Source organism: Falco cherrug, chromosome Z (assembly GCF_023634085.1).
Source record: "Falco cherrug isolate bFalChe1 chromosome Z, bFalChe1.pri, whole genome shotgun sequence".
Taxonomy (NCBI): Eukaryota; Metazoa; Chordata; class Aves; order Falconiformes; family Falconidae; genus Falco; species Falco cherrug.
The window spans coordinates 13,074,288-13,093,943 of NC_073720.1; the positions used below are offsets into that span (position 1 = coordinate 13,074,288).

General features: G+C 42.8%; 1 protein-coding gene across 1 annotated transcript; it reads right to left on the minus strand.

Annotated features, from left to right (window-relative positions):
* Window positions 1-615: 615 nt before the first annotated feature.
* SLC45A2 (solute carrier family 45 member 2) lies at window positions 616-18,988 on the minus strand. The gene is made up of 7 exons (XM_027810999.2): window positions 18,360-18,988; window positions 17,087-17,263; window positions 13,941-14,266; window positions 7,243-7,386; window positions 5,835-5,958; window positions 4,687-4,892; window positions 616-1,885 (listed from the first exon to the last, which is right to left on the minus strand). Exons 1-7 carry the CDS (start codon window positions 18,730-18,732, stop codon window positions 1,661-1,663), a joined length of 1,575 nt encoding a protein of 524 aa, XP_027666800.2. The 5' UTR covers window positions 18,733-18,988; the 3' UTR covers window positions 616-1,660.
* Between the last annotated feature and the right edge of the window lie 668 nt (window positions 18,989-19,656).

Here is a 19,656-nt window from a genome sequence, read left to right on the forward strand (position 1 = left end):
CAGGATGAAAGAACTGTGAGAAAGGTTTGCTGTGCAAAGGCCATTTTGGGTCTATAGTGGAGATACAATCATCAAGAAAAAGGTGGCTGAGGCTTCCATAGGCTTGTTACAATTAATTAGTGTTTATCTAAGGGAAAATTGTTTTTCCTGAGAATAAATGACTCACTCATGAAAACATAAGAAAAGGATGAAGTTGGTGCATCTCTGCAGAGGCACTTTATGCTCAAATTGAACCATTTCTTTGTGGTGTTGTCAGTTCATACCTTGCAGAGCTTCTAAGAGCTGATCACCTCAACAGTGCATTTAACAGTGTTGATTATACATGTGCAACATTTTAAAACAAACAAACACCATACCTGGTGACAGTCTCTCTGTGTCACTGTTGATTAAAAAAATTGCATTAGCAGATGGCTTCATGTGGCTTAGCACATAACATAGCAAAAGGATATGATAGTTTTCAGGACAGAGGAAGTACAGCACAAATACAGTGTACCACTTTCACAAACACAGGATTTTCAAAACTTTGGCAATATCATAAAAATAAGAATGAAGCCTTATATGAAATTAAATAGAAATAAATGGACTTAAGTATTTAGTGTACAATAATTCCTGATGGTGCTTTGCAGAACTGAATTTACTTACAATATTCCATAAAGAGAAAATGCCATTTTACTCAAAGATAGATGCATGAAGGAAATAGATGTTAGATGTATAGAGAAAACAGAGATGCTACTTCAAGGTAAATACTGTCATATCCAATGTCAAGATTCAAGCAGCTTACAGCCATTTATAAAATTATTGTTTTGGCCAAGTTTATTTTTTCAATTACAGTATCAAAGTCAAGAGGCCAGTTTTTTAAGAAGGAAGAAATGGCAGCTGTTTCCCAAAGATGGATTGTTTAGGTGCCTACACATGGATTTGCAAAACAGCCTTAGACTTTTATGACAAGCTCAGTCAGTAAGTTCATTTCATTTATACTGAAGCAGTAGGATCCAGCATAAAATAATTACTTTACAGTTGTGCTTTTAAACAGTAGGATTCAATCTTTTTTTTCTATTCCAAACATCCTTCACACCGAAATCTGCTTTTGACAGTGGCTGGGAATTAGCTGATCCCATTTAACAGTACTAGTAAGCATAACACAATTGCAGCCTGCATTGCCTTTTGCAATTGATTGCTGTTTGATTCTCTTGCAGCTTTTGACTACCAGAGAGAATATCCCCAAACTTAAGATACCTGAAAAACAAGATAAATAACTACTTTCTTCCTAATTCTGTCTATTTTTATTACTTCTTCCATTTGTCACATACTTCGTCTATTAACTTCCACAAATTGGTGATGAGGAGTTTTGTAACAACTCCCGTGTAGGGCATTGAGATACCATGGACACACACACCATCCTGTGCGACAGCGTGTTAATACACCGAAGTCAGCAGAAATGAAGTAATAAAGCAGTCAAAATAGAGAAGCTTTCAATCTGAGGCATTAGGCAACCACTTTTATCAAGTCTCTATTTTGTAAAGCTTCGGAATTGCAGCCACTCCGAGGAGGTAAGAGAGGAGGATGTGCCACCAGATCAGCATGGCAACAGCACCAGTGCTACTGACCCAGAAAGAAAACGCTCACCTGGGGAGATTTCTTCCAGTCACCTCACACAGTCCTAATCCACGTATCGAACACAAAAAGCAACAAAGCAGCAGCCGATCAGTGCCACCGTAGATGCCGAAATCACCGTGATTGCGCTGCCGGCAATGCTAACCAAGAGCCCCAGGCCAATGCCGAGAATGATCTGGGCCAGCTGGACCATGCAGGTGAGAGCGGCACAGTCAATGCCCTTCCCTCGCCCCTGATCTCCAGTTTGTTCCCCATCCTGCAGCTTCAGGTTCTGCAAATAGGCACAAAACAAACCCCGGTGAAATCAGACAACACTGACAACTCACAGCTCTCAGCCAACACACTGCCACGACCCCCACATGCAGCTTCCTCGTTCCCTTCTGTTTTTCCTGCTTGTCTCGCAGAGGTTATGGAATTTAGAGAGTTTTACAAGTGATAATAAGTTTTCCAATCTTGCCCCCAAAATGCCCCATTTCTCCCATCTGCAATTTTTCCCTGTACCCCCTCTCTCAAGGAAAGAATTGAAACTTGATTGAAAAAAAATAGCCGTTTCCTTGAAGTTCAGGTCTATTTGAGCTCTGACAAACTGACATTTCACAGTACCAGACACGCCATCATGGACAATTTAGCTCAAACTCTCATGGTTGAACGGGAGCCTCAAAGGATGTTAAGATGAGTCATACTATGTGCCACATACATAGAGAGCATAATTCATTATAATGGAGCGCTGTGCTCTGAAGTCATGGCTTAAAGCACCTAAAGGAGTCCAGTACTAACATCTAAATTTAATGCTTTTATTGCTAGGGGAAAAGAAAAAAATCCTGAAAACAAATGTCCAGACTAGGATTCTTCTACGCCATCAAAGGGCATTATTAACTACCGACTATCTGTGTGTCTGCTACGATATACATAGCAGAGCAAAAAAGCTTTATTTATTATATGCAAGCATCTCATACATAAGCACCCTGTGAGGGTGATCGATCACTGGAACAGGTTAAGCAGAGGGGTTGCGTTGTCTCCATCCTTGGAAATACTCAAACCAGACAAAACACATGACCCTGTGTGGCCCTGCTTGAGCAAGGGGGTTGGACTACATGATCTCTGAAGGTCCCTTCTATCTTCAGCTGATCTGTGATTCCCTCCAGGAAGGAACTATTCTGTTTTGCTGGAAAAATACATGACAGTGTACATATTTATTGATCTTCTTGCATAGGCTGTCAAATGAAGAAGGTTGTATTGTAAGAAAATGTTTCCATACTGTAGGCTAGCTGTGCTGCTGTCTTCTGGTATCCAAACACTCTTGGCCCTTAAGATGCTTTTTGCTTTTTGCAAGACCTATCACATTGCCTTTGAGCTGTTACCACACAAAGCTCAGAAGTACTGGAGACAGTCTCTTACTACTCCAGCAGACAAAATTGTGTTTGATCCTAGGGAACAGCAGCATGGAACAGGGACTGAAATAGTTGCATTTTAAAACTCAGCACATGATTTTGGTAGAATGCATAGTGAGGGAAAATGTCTGCTCTTTGTTCTGGAATGATACAGTTCTTTCACCTGAAATACTTCTAATGTTAGATGCAATTTTTTTGGAATTTTATCTATTTTGCTGGGCTATGCCCAGTGTTCTTATGTACCAGTAGTTCTGACCACAAATTATATGAAAGTGTAAATGAACACAATCGTGCATGAGATGTTTCCTTTTTATTTTTTCTATCTGTCTTGTGCATTATGGAAGATTTGAGCTAAACTTAACTCTATTAATATCAGATCTAACACAGAATAATAGATCACTTAACATCTTGCATAGCAAGTACTGTACAGCAAACATGAAATAATTGGTTGCCTTACAAGTAACATTTGAATATATTAGCCTATTAAAGTCCATGCACACTTCAGCAAATTTTATTTCACTTCTGTCTTGGAACAGCTCTGAATCAGAGCTAGACTACAATTCGGTTGGCCCAAGGTTAGGACTGTGATCTCACCCTAAACTGGGTTCATTCCCTGTCTTTTGTTACATCTTTCTAAAACTCTTCATCGTGATCGTTCTCTGTTGGAAGGAACAGAGAAATTAACTGAAAAATTAGGAAACAGATCTATGAAATATTTAACCACATTGAGACATCCTCCTAGGATTCAGTAGAAGAGTTAAGAGTTTTCTTGTATTCATATCCAGATTGTGATGCTTTAAAGTTGTACAGAACAGGAGGACATGTTCTGAAGGACTTGATCTAGCCCTGTGCTGGTCTCCACTATGGTTTTATGCTGGTTTTCAATGGTTCAACATTTCTTTATTAATGTTTTCAAATGTCCTCAGATATAATGAGAACTTTTCCTAAGTCTCTTTCCCAACTCTCCTTCCCAACTCTCCTTAATTCTTCTTGTTTCTAGCTCTCCCACTAACTGAAGATCCTTGAGAGAACTTTTCCATGAAAGAGCTCAACACTTTACAAGACTGAAGATCCTGCTGTGCCCAGTAATGTGATGTAAGGAATGCAAGCTTTTCCAGATTTTCCTTGGAAACAGTATTTATGCTGTGGAGGACCAAAGCCCAGACGTTTAGAGAGATAATGAGAATGTCGTATATAATTTAATACTGAACTATATAAAACTGTACTTTAATTCAATGTCTCTATTAGCTAACAGTTTTTATAACACTTTGCAATTAACTGAAATTTCTATCAGCTTCTACAGTGTGGCTATTAACCTTAGGAATTCACAAGTCAAGCCCTCAGCTAATACAGCTGGAAAGAAGGATGTAAGGAAGGCAGCATCTGAAGGCAACCCAAGTGGAGCCCTGTTATCTGCTCACTGCCTGAACACCTATTGTGAATGGCTTTGTTTCAATTGTGATGATAAATAATTATTTGTCCCAGTGTGGGACTGTTTGGAGATTCTGGAGCTGGGACTTTAACTCTGTCTGTTGGAAACTTTCCATTCCTAACATGTCATCAGAAATAGTTTGAAATTAAAATTAAAAGCTGCTGCCCAGTTCTAATCAGTTTTCTCCAAAAATAGACTAAACAGACCCAGACAGATATAAACTCACCCTTCCCTAGGCATTGAACTCACCTCTTCTTCCCTGTGATACTCTGCAATGAGGTGGAATGGTACTGTGTACAGCGTGCTGGACATGACGCCAAAGAGGGAACACAGAGCCAGAGTGGAAAAGACATTGGGAAACAAGCCAATTAATCCAGTACTCAGTCCAAAAAGTAGGTATCCAATGAAGTAAAGTCCCTTTAATCCTACGTATGGCAAAAGGATTTTCTGCAGGTCTGTGAAAAGAAAGTGAAAATGCTAAAAAGACTAAAACAAAACGGGTCACATTCATCAGGGAGTTCCTTTAGGCAGTTTTATTTTGTAAAATGCAGTGAAAGAGACAATCTTTGGAAGTTGCCTCAAGTTATTCTAGGTATAAACTTGCCAAAGAATACTTGCTCTTGCTGAGGATGGTCTTATTCTGGCATAGCCAACTCCAGAGAAGAAGCAGTTAACAACCATCCTGGAAGAAATGCCCTCTTTGACAACCTCAGTCGATGTTCACTTATAATGCAAATATTTGGCAAGGTGCTACAGCAAGGTCAGTAGTTAAGCTTCAAATGGGAAAAGATTTCTCTTGAGCCTCTTTTAGATGCTCAGTTCAGCCCCCAAAATGCTACTCATCTGAGTTTTTGGATTACAAGTAATTTTTTTTATCCTTGGTAAGAGCTATGGTGAAATCTATCTGGGGAACCGTGCTAGCATATTTACACATAATTTTGGAGAGCAAGGTTCATACTTCTGGCAGGAACTCCTACTGCATTGTGAAAGAGTTATTTTATGAGGAATGCAGACGGGGAAAGGCCATCAGAGGGACCTCCATGAACCTACAGCTACAGCACTGCTAGGTGAAAGAGCATCTCAGAATAATGTCCATGGCATCCATTTTAGTCTGGCATTGAACTCCAGGATGATTTTCAGTGTTCAGGGTCCGTTCACATGCAGAACAATGCCTGCACTCACAAAGTGACCCCTCATCATGTGGTCAGGACCTGTTCCTGTTAAGATACGAGTTTCTAACAATGCTGAGAAAGAATGTAACATTTCTTAATGTTTTAATGTGGAAAAAAATCCCAGTTAATTTGGCATCGCTTTAATTTTTTAAACAATGGCAAATAGTGAACAGTTTAAACACTGTTTCAAACACACAGTGTTGGAGTTCATTCCCGGGTACTTACAAGAATAGACTGATGAAGAAATTGCATTGACACACAGCCCCCAGCATCCCACCTCTACTCCTGTTTTGTAGGTAAGGTACAGCGTGGAGTTATGAGGCGCATAAGGACTACCCTGGTATACAACCTGAAAGAGATCACAGAGATGACAGAAGGCAAGGATGGACTGCATGTCATACAATACCTCCTTCTTACGGGAACAGGGTACCCAACACGGGGCCTCATCCCTGGTAGTCGAAGATAATTAGCATGCAAGAAATCTGTTAAGCATCCTAAGTGCCCTAACCATTCCTTCACAGTTCTCCAAGATTCACACTCATTTATCCCAGATTCTTACATCCCAGGTTCCTCCTCAGTTATTACCCTCTGCCTTTTCCTGGACTGTCCACTCTAACTTGGCTCATTCGCTCTTTTTCCTTTGGGTGTCTCATTTCCCCACTCTCCTCCTCTCTCCACTTCTGCATTCTTACCTTAGCCTTTCTTTCCCTAATTTATCTACAATTAATTTTTTAGTTTTCTTTTTCAGGCTTACCCCAACACTGCCATTTTTCCACCCAGTAATTTTCTTCTTCAGTTCCTTATCTAGGCAAGCAAAACTTTTTCTTTCAGTTGTTCATATATGCTGCGGGAAAAAAAGCCTCCCTCTCTCCTACAGACACACAAAAAGGCAAGAAACTGGGAACATGGAAACCATAGAAGAGAGGAAGTGGCAATGACAGGATTGGTGCCAGGAGCATAATTTTACCCTGGAAGAAAGGAAGCAGACAAGTTCATGTAGGCGAGAATCACTGGCAGGGACATAAGTCTTCTGCCTGGAAATGGCATGGAAAGGGGATCACTCGGTATCACAAAGGCAAATAAATGCTGGCAGAATGGACTCAGGGAAAGGTTTAAAAAAGTATAGCAGGGACAGCCAAGTTCAAGGAGACAAGAGCTTTCAGCTACCAAGTAGCTCACTGTGTGCAAGGAGCTGCAGAACCTGAGGCCAGGGAGGCCGTGGTGCAGGTAGACAGCCTTGTGCCGACAGTGGCTATGCACCAGGGTAAGGCCAGCTGCATCCAGGCAACATCACCATCACTCTAGTTAGGGAACCTGCCCACCTCAGAGCGGCTCCAAAGCCAAAGCAGAGAATGGATGTTTGGAACAGCTCTGAGAGCTTCATTTGGAACAGTTAAATAGACACGAACAGCCTTAGAAATACTAAAAGGTTTTCCCCAAAGATCCAACAGACTGGCTCAGAATGAGGGCCTGAGATCAATTAGCTGTTTTACAAAATTCTTGTTGAGCCATTCAGATACAACTGGCTCTGCCCTCACTGTTATTTCTTCAGGATGAAAACACTGCCTCAGTTTTTTTGGTGGAGGAGGAGATGCTACAAAGAAGAAGCAGCAAGAGCATTTCATGCTATTACCTGTCCCATGAAATCCGTGAAGAAGAGCATGTTGGATAGGAAAGCCATCCATCCAAGGAGGTGGCTCACACACAGATAGCGATAGTGGGATGGCATGCTTAAAAGTGTCTTCAAGAGTGATTTAAGGGTCATCCGCCTTTGATCCTAAAAGCAAGTATTTAACAATAATACTGTATTACTTCCCTGAAGCCAATAAAATAGTTGACAGCAAATGAAGAAGGCCTCAGTATCTTTCCATTACCAAATTTCCAAGGATTTTTGGGTTTAGCTAGGAAGGTTTGTTTGGGTAGTGAATGTCCTTCAACATATATTTGATTTGTAGAGCCACTGGCTAATAAAGTGATCTGAAAGCTTCATAGAGACTCAGGGAGAGCTGGGGTATCAGTACTGATGTAACATTTCTTGCTGTTATAATCAGTAAGATTATTATTTACTTGTAGAATAAATGAAAAAAAAAAAAAGCAAACCACAATCAGAAACGAAACTAATTTCTTTATGGAAACAAACAGCTTTATATTAAAAATTTAAAGCTGCACAGAAAAAATGAAATTCAGAATACTTTCTGAGAATTAAAACGTATCAGCTGTGGAATATGGCATTTCTGAGACTTCATTCCCATTCCCTTCTGTGCTGGAGTTTAGCACACTAGAAAACTTCACCTTTTCTGGCATATCATGAGAATCCCACTATGTACTGTCCTCCTCTCCATGAATCACAGAGTGGTTGAGGTTGGAAGGCACCTCTAGAGGTCATCTAGTCCAAGTCCCCCTACTCAAGCAGGGCCACCTACAGGTGGATGCCCTGGATGATGTCCAGACAGCTTTTGAATATGTCCAAGGATGGAGACTCCACATCTCCGGGCAACCTGTTCCAGCGCTCAGTCACCCTCACAGTGAAAAGTATTTCCTGATGTCCAGAGGAAAACTCCTGTGTTTCAGTTTGTGTCCATTGCCTCTGGTCCTGTCACTGGGGACCAGTGAAAACAGCCTGGCTCTATTGTCTTTGCACCCTCCCTTCAGGTAATTAGATACATTGATGAGAGTCCCCCTACAATTTCTCTTCTCCAGGCTAAACAGTCACAGATTTCTCGGCCTTTCCTCATATGTAAAGTGCTCTGGACCCTTAAGTCATCTTTGTGGCCCTTCACTGGAGTCTGTTGACTGTATCTATGTCTCTCTTCTACTGGGCAGCCCAGAACTGATTGACAGAATCCTTGAATTGTAGAATCATTTAGGTTGGATCATAAAATCCAATTGTTAACTCAGGACAGCCAAGTCCATCACTAAACCATGTCCCTAAGCTCTGCATCTACACATTTTTAAAGCACTTTCAGGGATGGTGATTCCACCACATCCGCCTTGGCCACCTGGGCACACGGGGGGCTCATGCCCAGCCGGCTGCCGACCAGCCCCCCCAGGCCCTTTCCCCCCAGGCAGTTCCCAGCCCCCTGCCCCCAGCCCGCAGCGCTGCGGGGGCTGGTGTGACCCACGGGCAGGACCCGGCACTGAGCCTGGTTGACCCTCACACAACTGGCCTGGGCCCATTGCTCCAGCCTGCCCAGACCCCCCTGCAGAGCCTCCTGCCCTCCCGCAGATCAACGCTCCCCCCAGCTGGGGGTCACCTGTGAACTCACTGAGGGGGCACTCGGTCCCCTCACCCAGATCGTTGGTAAAGATATGAAACAGGACTGGCCCCAACACTGGGCCCTGGCCACCAGCTGGATGTAACTCCATTCCCCACCACACTCTGGACTCAGCCGGCTCTTGACCCAGCACAGAGCACACCCACCCAAGCCACGAGCAGCCCGTGTCTCCAGGAGAATGCTGTGGGAGATGGTGTCAAAGCCTTTACTAACATCCAGGTAGACAACATCCACAGCCTTTCCCTCATCCACTTGGTGGGTCATCGTCTTGTAGAAGGAGATCAGGTCCATCTGCCTTTCATAACCCCATGCTGGCTGGGCCTGATCCCCTGGTTGTCCTGCATGTGCCACGGGATGGCACCCAGGATGATGTGCTCCATAACCTTCCCTGGCACCGAGGTCAGGCTGGCAGGCCTGTAGCTGCCTGGATCCTCCTTCCTGCCCTTCTTGTACCTACAAGACTGGTGTCACGTTGGCTGACCTCCAGTCTTCTGAGACCTCCTCACTTAGCCAGCACTGTTGATATATGATGGAGAGTGGCTTGGCCCCACCAGCTCCCTCAGTGCCCTCGGGTGGATCCCATCCAGCCCCACAGACTGGTGTGTCTCAGTGGAGCAGCAGGTCACTGACCGTTTCCTCCTGGACTGTGGGGACTCCATTCTGCTCCTCCTCACCCTGTCTTCCAGCTCAGGGGCTCAGTACCCAGAGGGAAGCTGGGCTTGCTGTGAAAGACTGAGGCAAGAAAGCATTAAGCACCTCAGCCTTTTCCTCATCCTTTGTGGCAGCGTTCCCCCCCGCATCCAATGAAGGATGCAGATTATCCTTGGCCCTCCTTCTGTTTCTCATGTATTTGTAAAACATTTTTGTCATCTTTTACAGCAGTGGCCAGCCTGAGTTCTAGCTGGGCTTTCTCCTCTCCATCTTCCCCCTGCATAACCTCACGACACCGCTATAGCCCTCCAGGGTTGCCTGCCCCTTCTTCCAAAGGTGGAAAACTCTGCTTTTTCCCCCTGAGTTCCAGCCAAAGCTCTCTGCTCAGCCAGGCTGGTCTTTCCTCCTGGTTTATCTTTTGGCACATGGGGACAGGCTGCTCCTGAGCCTTTAGGAAGACTGCCCAGCCCTCCTGGACCCCTTGGCCCTTCAGAACTGTCTCCCAAGGGGCTCTGTCAACCAGCCTCCTAACCAGGCCAAAGTCGGCCCTCCAAAGTCCAGCCTCTTCCTTGCTTCTCCGAGAATTAAAAACTCAATCATCTCATGATCCCTATGCCCAAGATGTCCTCCAGCCACCACATCACCCACCAGTCCCTCCCTGCCTGTAACCAGCAGACCCAGCAGGACATCTCCCCTGGCTGGCTCACTGACCAGCTGTGTCAGGAAGGTCTCTTCCACACCCTCCAGGAACCTCCCAGACTGTTTCCTCTCTGCTGTGCTGTATTTCCAGCAGACATCTGGCAAGCTGGAAGTCCCTCATGAAGGACTCCCCCCAGTGAGGACTAGCAAATGTGAGACTCCTCCCAGCTGCTTGTAGAACATTTGATCTGCCTCTTCATCCTGGTTGGGTGGTCTATAACAGACTCCCACCAGGATATCCGCCTTGTTGGCCTTCCCCTGATCCTTACCCATAAACATTTGACCTTGTTACCACCATTCAGCTCTAGGCAGTCAAAACGCTCCCTAACATGCAGAGTTATCCCACTGCCTTTCCATCTTTATCCCTTCTGAAGAGTTTGTAGCCATCTGCTGCAGCACTCCAGCCATGCGAGTTATCCCACCATGTTTCTGTGATGGCAACTACGTCATAGCCTTTCTGCTGCATGATGCCTTGGCACTTCCTGCTGCACAATGAAACAGGGAGAGACTGTGATACGTCACAGGAGACACAGCACCACTCAAAAATCCTAGCACCCAGCTAACGTGAGCTCCAGCACCTAAACACCTAACAGCACGGCAGAAATAACTCATTTCAAAATCATGACATTATTGATGCTGGTTAACCAATCTCACTGATGGGGCAAAAGAAAATTTCTCACCACCTTCAGCACCCCACCATGTCTTCCTCCTCCTTGTCTGAGCCTTGTACTTCAAAATTCTCTCTCAATTTCTTTTCCAGTCACATTCATCAGATCACTTCTATCACTTGAATTTTTTTTTAGTACTGTAGGTGTGCTTGCTGTCAGGAATTTGCAACACACAATTCTTACTGCTTTAAAGCTCCTGCATGATTCTTTGCTTTTAAAGAGAAGAAGATATTACTTTATCTGTGCATGATGGAACACTTCCGATTTTCTCTAGTGATGTGTGGAGGCAACAGTGCTGGGAGAGATGATAAAGGAAGCTGTATGGTCATGAAATGTGGAAGAACTGTAAAAGTTATGTTCATTATTGGAAAGCTGAATTTTGTCTTCAATTTGCTGTTAAGATAATGACATTTTTTAGTTCCTTCTCTCAGTGTTCTACTCACTTTTCACAATTCTGCTTTCCTTTGAACTAGGTTATGTTCAAGCTACTCTATGAATAATCACCATGTATAAAGTTGGAAAATACTTTGCTCCAGTGGGCGAATTTTAATCCTCACAGGAATGCCAAAATTGAAGTTGCTGACTTTCACCTTGAACTGCATATTGTCCAAATCCCTTGGAATTTCTCTGGGTATCACTTTCTCTTTTAAACAAGGTAAGCATTCTCTTCTTCCACAGTTAAAAAAACAAAACCAAGAATTCCATGTTGACTCATTAGAGTTATTTCAAAGATAATTACTATCATTTCAAATGGCATTTATTTTGTTCAACTCTTCCACATAGTTCTTTAAAACAGCCTTTCCAATTAAAGGGTTAATGTAAGGTTGGAACTAAAAAGGAAACTGCTATAATTACAAACAATAATTTGACAGCTAGATAGAAATTCTTGCTTTGTATTTAGAGATTTTAAAGAGTGGAAATGGAAAAGTTTAACACACACATTCAATACACACCAACACACAAACCCCACAGGGATTTAAATGACATGCTGAAGTTTGGCTCCATTTAAGTGCCTTATCCTTCAAAAGCTCACAATACACATTTTCTCTATAGAATCACTACAACTAGTGATTCATAAGGATACAGAGGCACCAATGTGACTTGGGTTTTATGGCAGTAGATCCTGAGTAATTTGGCACCATACTAAAGAACAAAAAATGAATCACTTCGGATGTTGGTTCATACTGTAACAGATCAAATCTCATTAATAATCATGGAAGCTATTAGCACGCAAGAGCACAGTCCTGAATTTAGAAGATATAAGGCCATGATGCCTGCAGGGGTGAAAAAAAAATAAAAGGAGACACAGAAAAACAGGAAGCCAAACCATTTCTTCAAGGAAGCAATTATAGTAATGAATGAACTCAGAAAACATGAGCCACAACAGACATACCATCAAGTCAGTGAGTGTCTAGAATTTATACACAGCCAGATACATCAAAGAAACATGAGACAGATCAAAGCACTGTATGCCTCTGACAGGCTGTCCAGTGAAAAATATAGAGAGGAGGGCAATGGCAGAAGCTTGCCCACAGCAGACACCAGAGCTTCACCCTCACGTGTCAGACATTACAAATTCAGCAGAATTAGCTCTTCTGTTCCCCTCGCTTTCACTGCATCTGCTCTCTCTTCTTTATTTACCATCCTTTCTTTGGAGCATACATGGGCCAAGCAGTCAATGACACTCAGCATATCTGACAATTTGGAGGATGCTCACAGTTAATAGTGCTGGTGAAGGATGCTGGATGCTCAAGCTGGCCTACAGTGGGGAAATAGGGACAGCATCTCAGACAGCTAGCCAAATTCTCCCAGCAAACTGTTGCTTTGCTGTCTGCCCCTCTCCGTGTTTGTCTGGCATTCTCATCAGGCAGTGTTCATCTTTCATGTTACCTTTGTGTTGCATTTGGTGTAATATATATGTAAAAAACAAAAATATTTTCTTTGGGTTAGGAATACCCAGTGCTATTATAATACACATGATAAATAGTAAAAAGATAATATATCCTTTTTATTTGTAGCTTAAACATGAGCTTAGGTTTCCAACCACCTGCACATTCTCAGTATTTTTATCCGATTAATCAAGAAACTGTATCAGGAATAGGCATACAAGATGCCAAGAGACAAGAAATGAAATTAAAACAAGCAACTATTTCATCACTTATTGTTATACTAGGAGCCAAATATATACATTAGCCTTTGTTTACCTATGGTACCATTAGACTGCAGTGAGGATTCCTAGCAATAAAAGTCAGCAACAAAACAGTAAAAACTGTCTGTTCCCAAGACCTTTCTAGAAATGTGCTCTCCAGATATTTTTCAAGCAGATTCACCTTTTCCTAGCTGCCTTAGATTGAAGCCAATCTCTCGTGAAAATGCTGCAGAAACAGTGATGATTCCAAAGTATTCGCTATTCCCTCCCACTATTCCTATTCCCAAAGTTCTGCCAAAGGCACAGCTACATCACTTCAAAATGAAACTAAAACTCCAGAAACGAGGTAGCATTGCTGTAGAAGTAGCAATTTTAAACACATCAGTACAGTCAACAAATCCTCAATGAAATGCGGAGCAACACCAAACCCAAATGTTAGACCAGGGAACAAACACTTCATATGTATTACGTATGAAAGTTGTGGACTTTCAGTGGGAGTTTCAGATTTATATCAAAGATTAATGGTGTCTAGTCCTTGTCCACAACTTAGTGTTAATTCTATCAGGACTAAAGAACAAAGTAGGTTGTCTCAACAAAGTTCACATGAGGAGGATATCAAAAGACTGACATAGAGCAGAAACATGAACCTGGTTCTCCCTCATTCCTGCCAACTGTTCCAAGCACCAGGACTAGTCTGTCTCATTCCTCTCACTGGAAACACTGTATAAATAAAATAAAAGGTAGCAGGCTTTCTCCTGACCCTGTATCATGGTGGAAGGTTCTTTTTTTTGTGTGTGTGAAAGGGTCCATTCCAAATAGTCACCGTTAGCTAAATGAAGGGTCTCCAAGGATGCAATGATATGGCTTACAAAACCGCCTCTGCACTTACCTCTGTACATGCTGTAACAGTGCAGTTCCCTGGTTTAGCTGCAGCCTTTATTTCAGTACATGTTGATTTTAAGTACCCATTCTTGATTTCCTCCTCTATGGAGCTATATTTATAGGATTCGGTCACTTCCAACAAGAACTTTGTCTCTTCGTTTTCATCTCTGAGAGGGACTTCAGGAATACTGCGCAGATGTAATGTAAGGCAGATTAGGAAAACCAAGGCTGCAAAGAAGAAAATCACCTGGAATTCTGACTGCAAGGAGTATCCTAGTACAGTTTGACCCCAGTCCACAGCACCCGTCAGGTAACCCAGGGCTCCTCCCAAACCTATGGGGGTAGGAAAAAAGGAGAAAAAAGATCTACTGGCATCGATAAAATAAACAAACAGCACACTATAAACCTCAGCATGTGATCCCCTCTAGAAGCAACTGAATAATCACTCTTCAGATAATTAACCACAAGAAATAGGAATACTGAGCTAATTGCATACATGAGCAGTCACCAAAATATCTCTTGAAAAATCTTCTCAACAGAGCTCTCCAAAAAACACCTGAACATATAGCAACATGGGCCTCCGTCTCTTTTCTTGACTCATTGAAGCTTTATTTTCTTTGAAATGGTGAGTCATACAAAATAAAATTGTACTGAAATTTATGGCTTTTTTAAAACTTCACAGAACAAGCAAACATTTTTAAATTATGTTGAAACTATCTATAGTTTAGACTTTGTAAAATGTATTTTATATATCTGACTAAACAGAAATACTGTCTCCATGTGAAATTCTTAAAAAAGCAAATAAACACATTTGGGTTTAGTTATCAAAATCCAAGCACCTTGCCATTCAGAAACCAAAAAGGACCAAGTACAAATGTGTAATTCTGTTTACTGATTTTCTCAGAAAAGTTAGAATAAAAGGTAAGATGAGAATGGTATCTTGCATCTTGAAGTTAATAAAAGCAGTGTTCAGTCCTATTTTTTTACAATTTCTTCTTTTTGTTACTAGTGCACACCACTTCAGAAGCACAAGAAGTGCACACTGTTATGTACAGTACAGAGCTCTGGTAAGGGAAGCAGCTTTGTGGGGTCCTGACACCTTGTTAGCCAGGCGGCTCTGCAGGACGTGGGAGTTCAGCAGGACAGAGGCATTTGAAGGACTTGGAAGTATTTCTGCTCTTCTGCTTAGGAGAACCAAAGACAATGTGCGGCAGAACCATTCTAACAAAAAGTAACATCAGTAACAGGACCTACATTTGCTTCACTTACAAAACATGGGATTTTGATTTCATTCTGGGCTTTCTGTACTTTTTTCCCTCTTAGGTCTGATTATGTCCCTCCCTCATTGTGTCCTACTGCATTTTACAGGGGACTATATCCTTGCTTGTTCGCATGAAAAACAATCAAAGCTGTTAATAACTTTTTGAAGAAAACCTACACTAAATATTTGTACAGGGTGAATATTTGATGTTCGAGGTTGTCTTTGTATACTGTTTTGATAAAAAGCAATCACGATACTGGCATGCAGTCTGAGTGTTGCATGTTGGATACATGTACTCTTCCCTCCACTTGTCTCCAGTGGCTGTTCAGTTTTGTAACTGCAAAGCTATCAAGTTTCATTTTCAAACCTTAAACTGAAGACAAACTGGGGAGCAAAATCTTGGAGGTATTTAGTACAGAAAGAAGGAAGTCAGGGAAACAGTACCTAAAACAGGAGTTAGAAAAGAAATGGGAGGATTGCTGTCTATGTCTAATAGGGGTAGAGCAAGGAATGATAAAAGTAAATTGTACGGAATGGACATTAAGATTAGATTTTAGGGGAAACTGTCTAACAACAAGGCCAGTGAAGTGCTGGAACACACTGCCTTGGCAGGGCTGCAGAACCCCTGTCAAGGGATGATTTCAAGAACAGGCTAGGCAACTGCCCATCAGGAAGAGTTAAGATACTAATGCTCTTGCTATAGAGGGCACAGGGTGCTGGATCAAGTACTGCAATTTGTTCCAGTCTTTTTGACAAGATTTGTTCCGCGTCCCTTTTCACAGCTAAATCTGTGGCTCCAAATTTGGAAATCAAACCTTTTTAGTATCATACAAGGAGAAACTGCAAGGAGTTCTGCTGAAGGTAACAATATACAGAGACTCACTCCCCTCTCTGTCCATAAAAGTGATTGTTAAAAATTTTATCTGTCAGTTTCTAATGGATAATAATGATTTCATTCCCATGTGGCTTTCAGGCTCCCTTTTAATCTGTGTTCCTGGACACAGCTGTTCATGTATCCAAAATCAGATGTTGTCAATAGCTACTACACCTCACTCCTCGGCTGGAGTAACTGCCGCTGAAGCTACACGCCTCTGCTCTCAGTACAGCTCTGTAGCCACAAAAATATGCATCAACACAGACTGCATGATGTCTGATCCAGTCTGGTCTTTGTCTAGTCCTTTCACAGCGACTTCTCCCAGACAGAGATGGAAGCTCCTCCCAGTTCACATTACAGCTACGCAGCCTTATCTGTCTTCCCTGTGCATTTTCTCAGCACAGGGCTCATGTAGCGCAGAAGGTTTCCTTCTGCAACTCAGCAACATTTCAAACATGTATAAAGGCAAACAAAGCGCTTCATTTGCCAGAACCTGGACTGAACCACTTGGACTTATTTTTGGAAGCTGTGAAGTTCTGAATTTTGCGCAAAACTACTTCTAGACAGGAAGGCAGCCCATACTGGAGTACGGCTGAAGAATGGGAATCAACTCTTCTGGTTTGTGCAGCTCTTGCTCTATGTCAAAATGTAATTTTTAGTGTGCTATGGCAAGGAAACAAGTTATATCTCTTAATTTTTACTTCCCAAAAACTTGAAAAAAAACCCAGAATGTGCTGAATAAACACTACTTCACTTTTTTATATGATTAATTGCTCTTAGTTAAATCATGACTATGTTGCTGTAAATGCCTGCAGCCTTCTGCAGCAGAATCCTTCTAGCAGCAATCACAAGTTGCTGCTCTCTGGAGTAGTGAAAACCCAGCAACAAAAGACTCGTGACTGAAGCGCCAGATCAGATGATCAGTTCATTCAAGATTAGAAACACAGTGAGGATAAAACCCATGCAATTACCTTCCCCTCCTTCCAGAGGTACGGCGGAAAAGAAGGGATCTGAGTACCTGTAAAGAGGGCGTGGTAATGCAGACCCTTCTCCTTATCCTGATGGGAGCAGACATCAAATAAATATGCTTTGATGGGGCCATCAATAAAATCAGCTGCAAAATCAAAAAGCACTACTCCCAGCATGGTAATGACTATTGCCCATGTCCGCTGCTTGTCTCTCTCCCCGTTGAAAGCTACAAAAAGAAAAACACCCTCATTCTGACAGCCACATTGCCATGTCCTGCATAACTGCATATTATCTTTCTTGATACGTCTAAATCTAAACAATGCTTAGTTAGGTGAGAGAAAGCAGTGATACCAGAATCACATCAGAGAAGTGGGATAACCGAATCGGTGTAGTGCTGAGCTCTGCTAGGCTGACTTACTGTCTTGACTCAGCACAAGCTCAGGGTACTCCAAGCTCCACAATCAAGAGCATCACTAGCCTTAATCTACTCCTTCGCACCTCCATGGCACGCTCTGGCAGCCAAACACACATGCATTTTGTAGCATTTTTTTTGTTTTATTCTATTTATCCCACTCTCACTTTGTTTTAAATAATCAAGGCTTGACTGTAACATCTTTTTTGGGGGGCAAATGAATACAAGTACAGTCAACACCAATGATATCCAGGAAGAGAGAGGAGAATAAATCAATCCATAAAAACACATGCTTCCCCCCTCTGCCAAGCCATAATGACAGCAACAACTTTCCATCAAGATTTTGTGAAGTTACAACTCAAGCTGAACTCTAACAGTGTCTAGGGATGTCACACCTATTTGATTTCTCACATTCCAGGTGCAACACGGTTTCCAAGGAGTTGCAGATTTCTCTTATTTACCAGCATGACACAGCCCTGAGTCAAGCCTGCGCTGCAATAATTAACACTAACCCATCTAAAATAGATACTCTGTTTGGAAGCATATTACATCACAAAACCAATGTTGATCATTTAACTTAACAAGGTAGATTTTAGTTTGCAAAAACTTCTCTGGGCCTAATCAGTGCTTTATTTGTATGAACTGATCAGGAACCCACATCAACACACAACATACTGTAATCACATGCACAAACTACAGAACACAATGTACAGGGTACATAACATGCAGTGTTGGGATTGAACATATATGCAGATTTCAGTGTTCCCCAGCTCCTTCAATGCAGCTGAGTAACACAATACCCAATTTTAAGTCCATTTTAGCAGAGGGAAAAAGGGAGCCCTCTTTTCTCTCTGATTCAAAAGGCTAGGATGAGTTTTGTCTGTCAGCACAGCGCATGCCCCTCACTCACCTGAGATTATCACGTCCCCATTGAGGTACAAAGCCATGCCCAACAGCATTATGATGCCCAGACCCAGAATGTAAGGTCGCCTCCTGCCCCAGCTACAGGTGCAGTGATCACTGGCTGAACCTACCACAGGCTGCAGCATGAAGCCCAGGATAGGGCTGATGAGCCACACCAGGCTGTAGAGGTTCTTGGGCAGCCCTACACTGAGCAGCACCGGCGTGACAAAGGCGGCCTCCACGGCATAGCAGAACTCCCGGCCAAACATCACCATGCTGTGCATGACCAGCCTTCCCACCGATCGCTTCCTTGGCACCACCGCTCCAGCCGTCAGCACAGATCGCAGCAGAGCCTCCTCCTTCTCCCTGGTGCTGTCCATGTCAGCCTTGGCCACCTCAGAAGTGGGTGGAAGAGCCCTGTGGAAACTCTTTCGTTAAGGTCAGCGCTCTGGCTAAGCGCAGCGCTCTGGCCAGCCGGTGCTGCCTGCTCGGGCTGACATGGAGCCCAGATCATATGCTGGGTGGGATCGGTCTGCGCTGGGGGAGGGACTCACATACTTTCATGGCTCTGCGATCACAAGTTATGCAAGGAAGGGGGCAGGGAAGCGTGTGTTAACATCAGCAGGTCTGAGCTCTTGGGCGTCTGCAAAGCTCCCAACTATCCACAGCTAAAGAATTACTGTTTAAGCACAAAACACACATATAACGAGAACATATATCACACGGGCAAGATGCATGACTAGCCAGACACAAAGCTATTCCTTTTGCTGCCGTAAGACAGCGGTACTACCACGAATCCAGAGCCCTCATCTTTCCATTCAGCAAACATGAGCAGCAGAGTGCCAATTTGTCGTTGATGAAACATAGGGGAAAAATCTATATAATGTATCTGGAAAAGGATTTCAATGCACTCCATGAAGGTAAGTGAACCTACCTATTTCCTTAGGGTGCTAGTAGCACATAAAAAGCTTGACAGAAATCTTCCAAACAGCAGCTAGTATTTTTCTCTACCTGCTGTGTGCCACCCTCAATGCAACTGATTAGTTTCTTGGTTTCTGAAAAATAAAGGATCTCAGGATCACTTAGGTGTTTTTTAAAGTCTTACCTGCCAAGAGAAGGCCTTCAAAGAAATCTGCAGTGACATACCAAAACTGTACCTTGCAGGTCAGCCACCTGAGTGAGGCGGCTGATCCAACCTATGCTGAAGTTATATGAGCTTTTCCGACTTCAGTGATTTTGAAGTCAACACTTATGTGCCCTGGAGATGACATGTGATGATGTTTATTTTTCTCTAACACAAGATG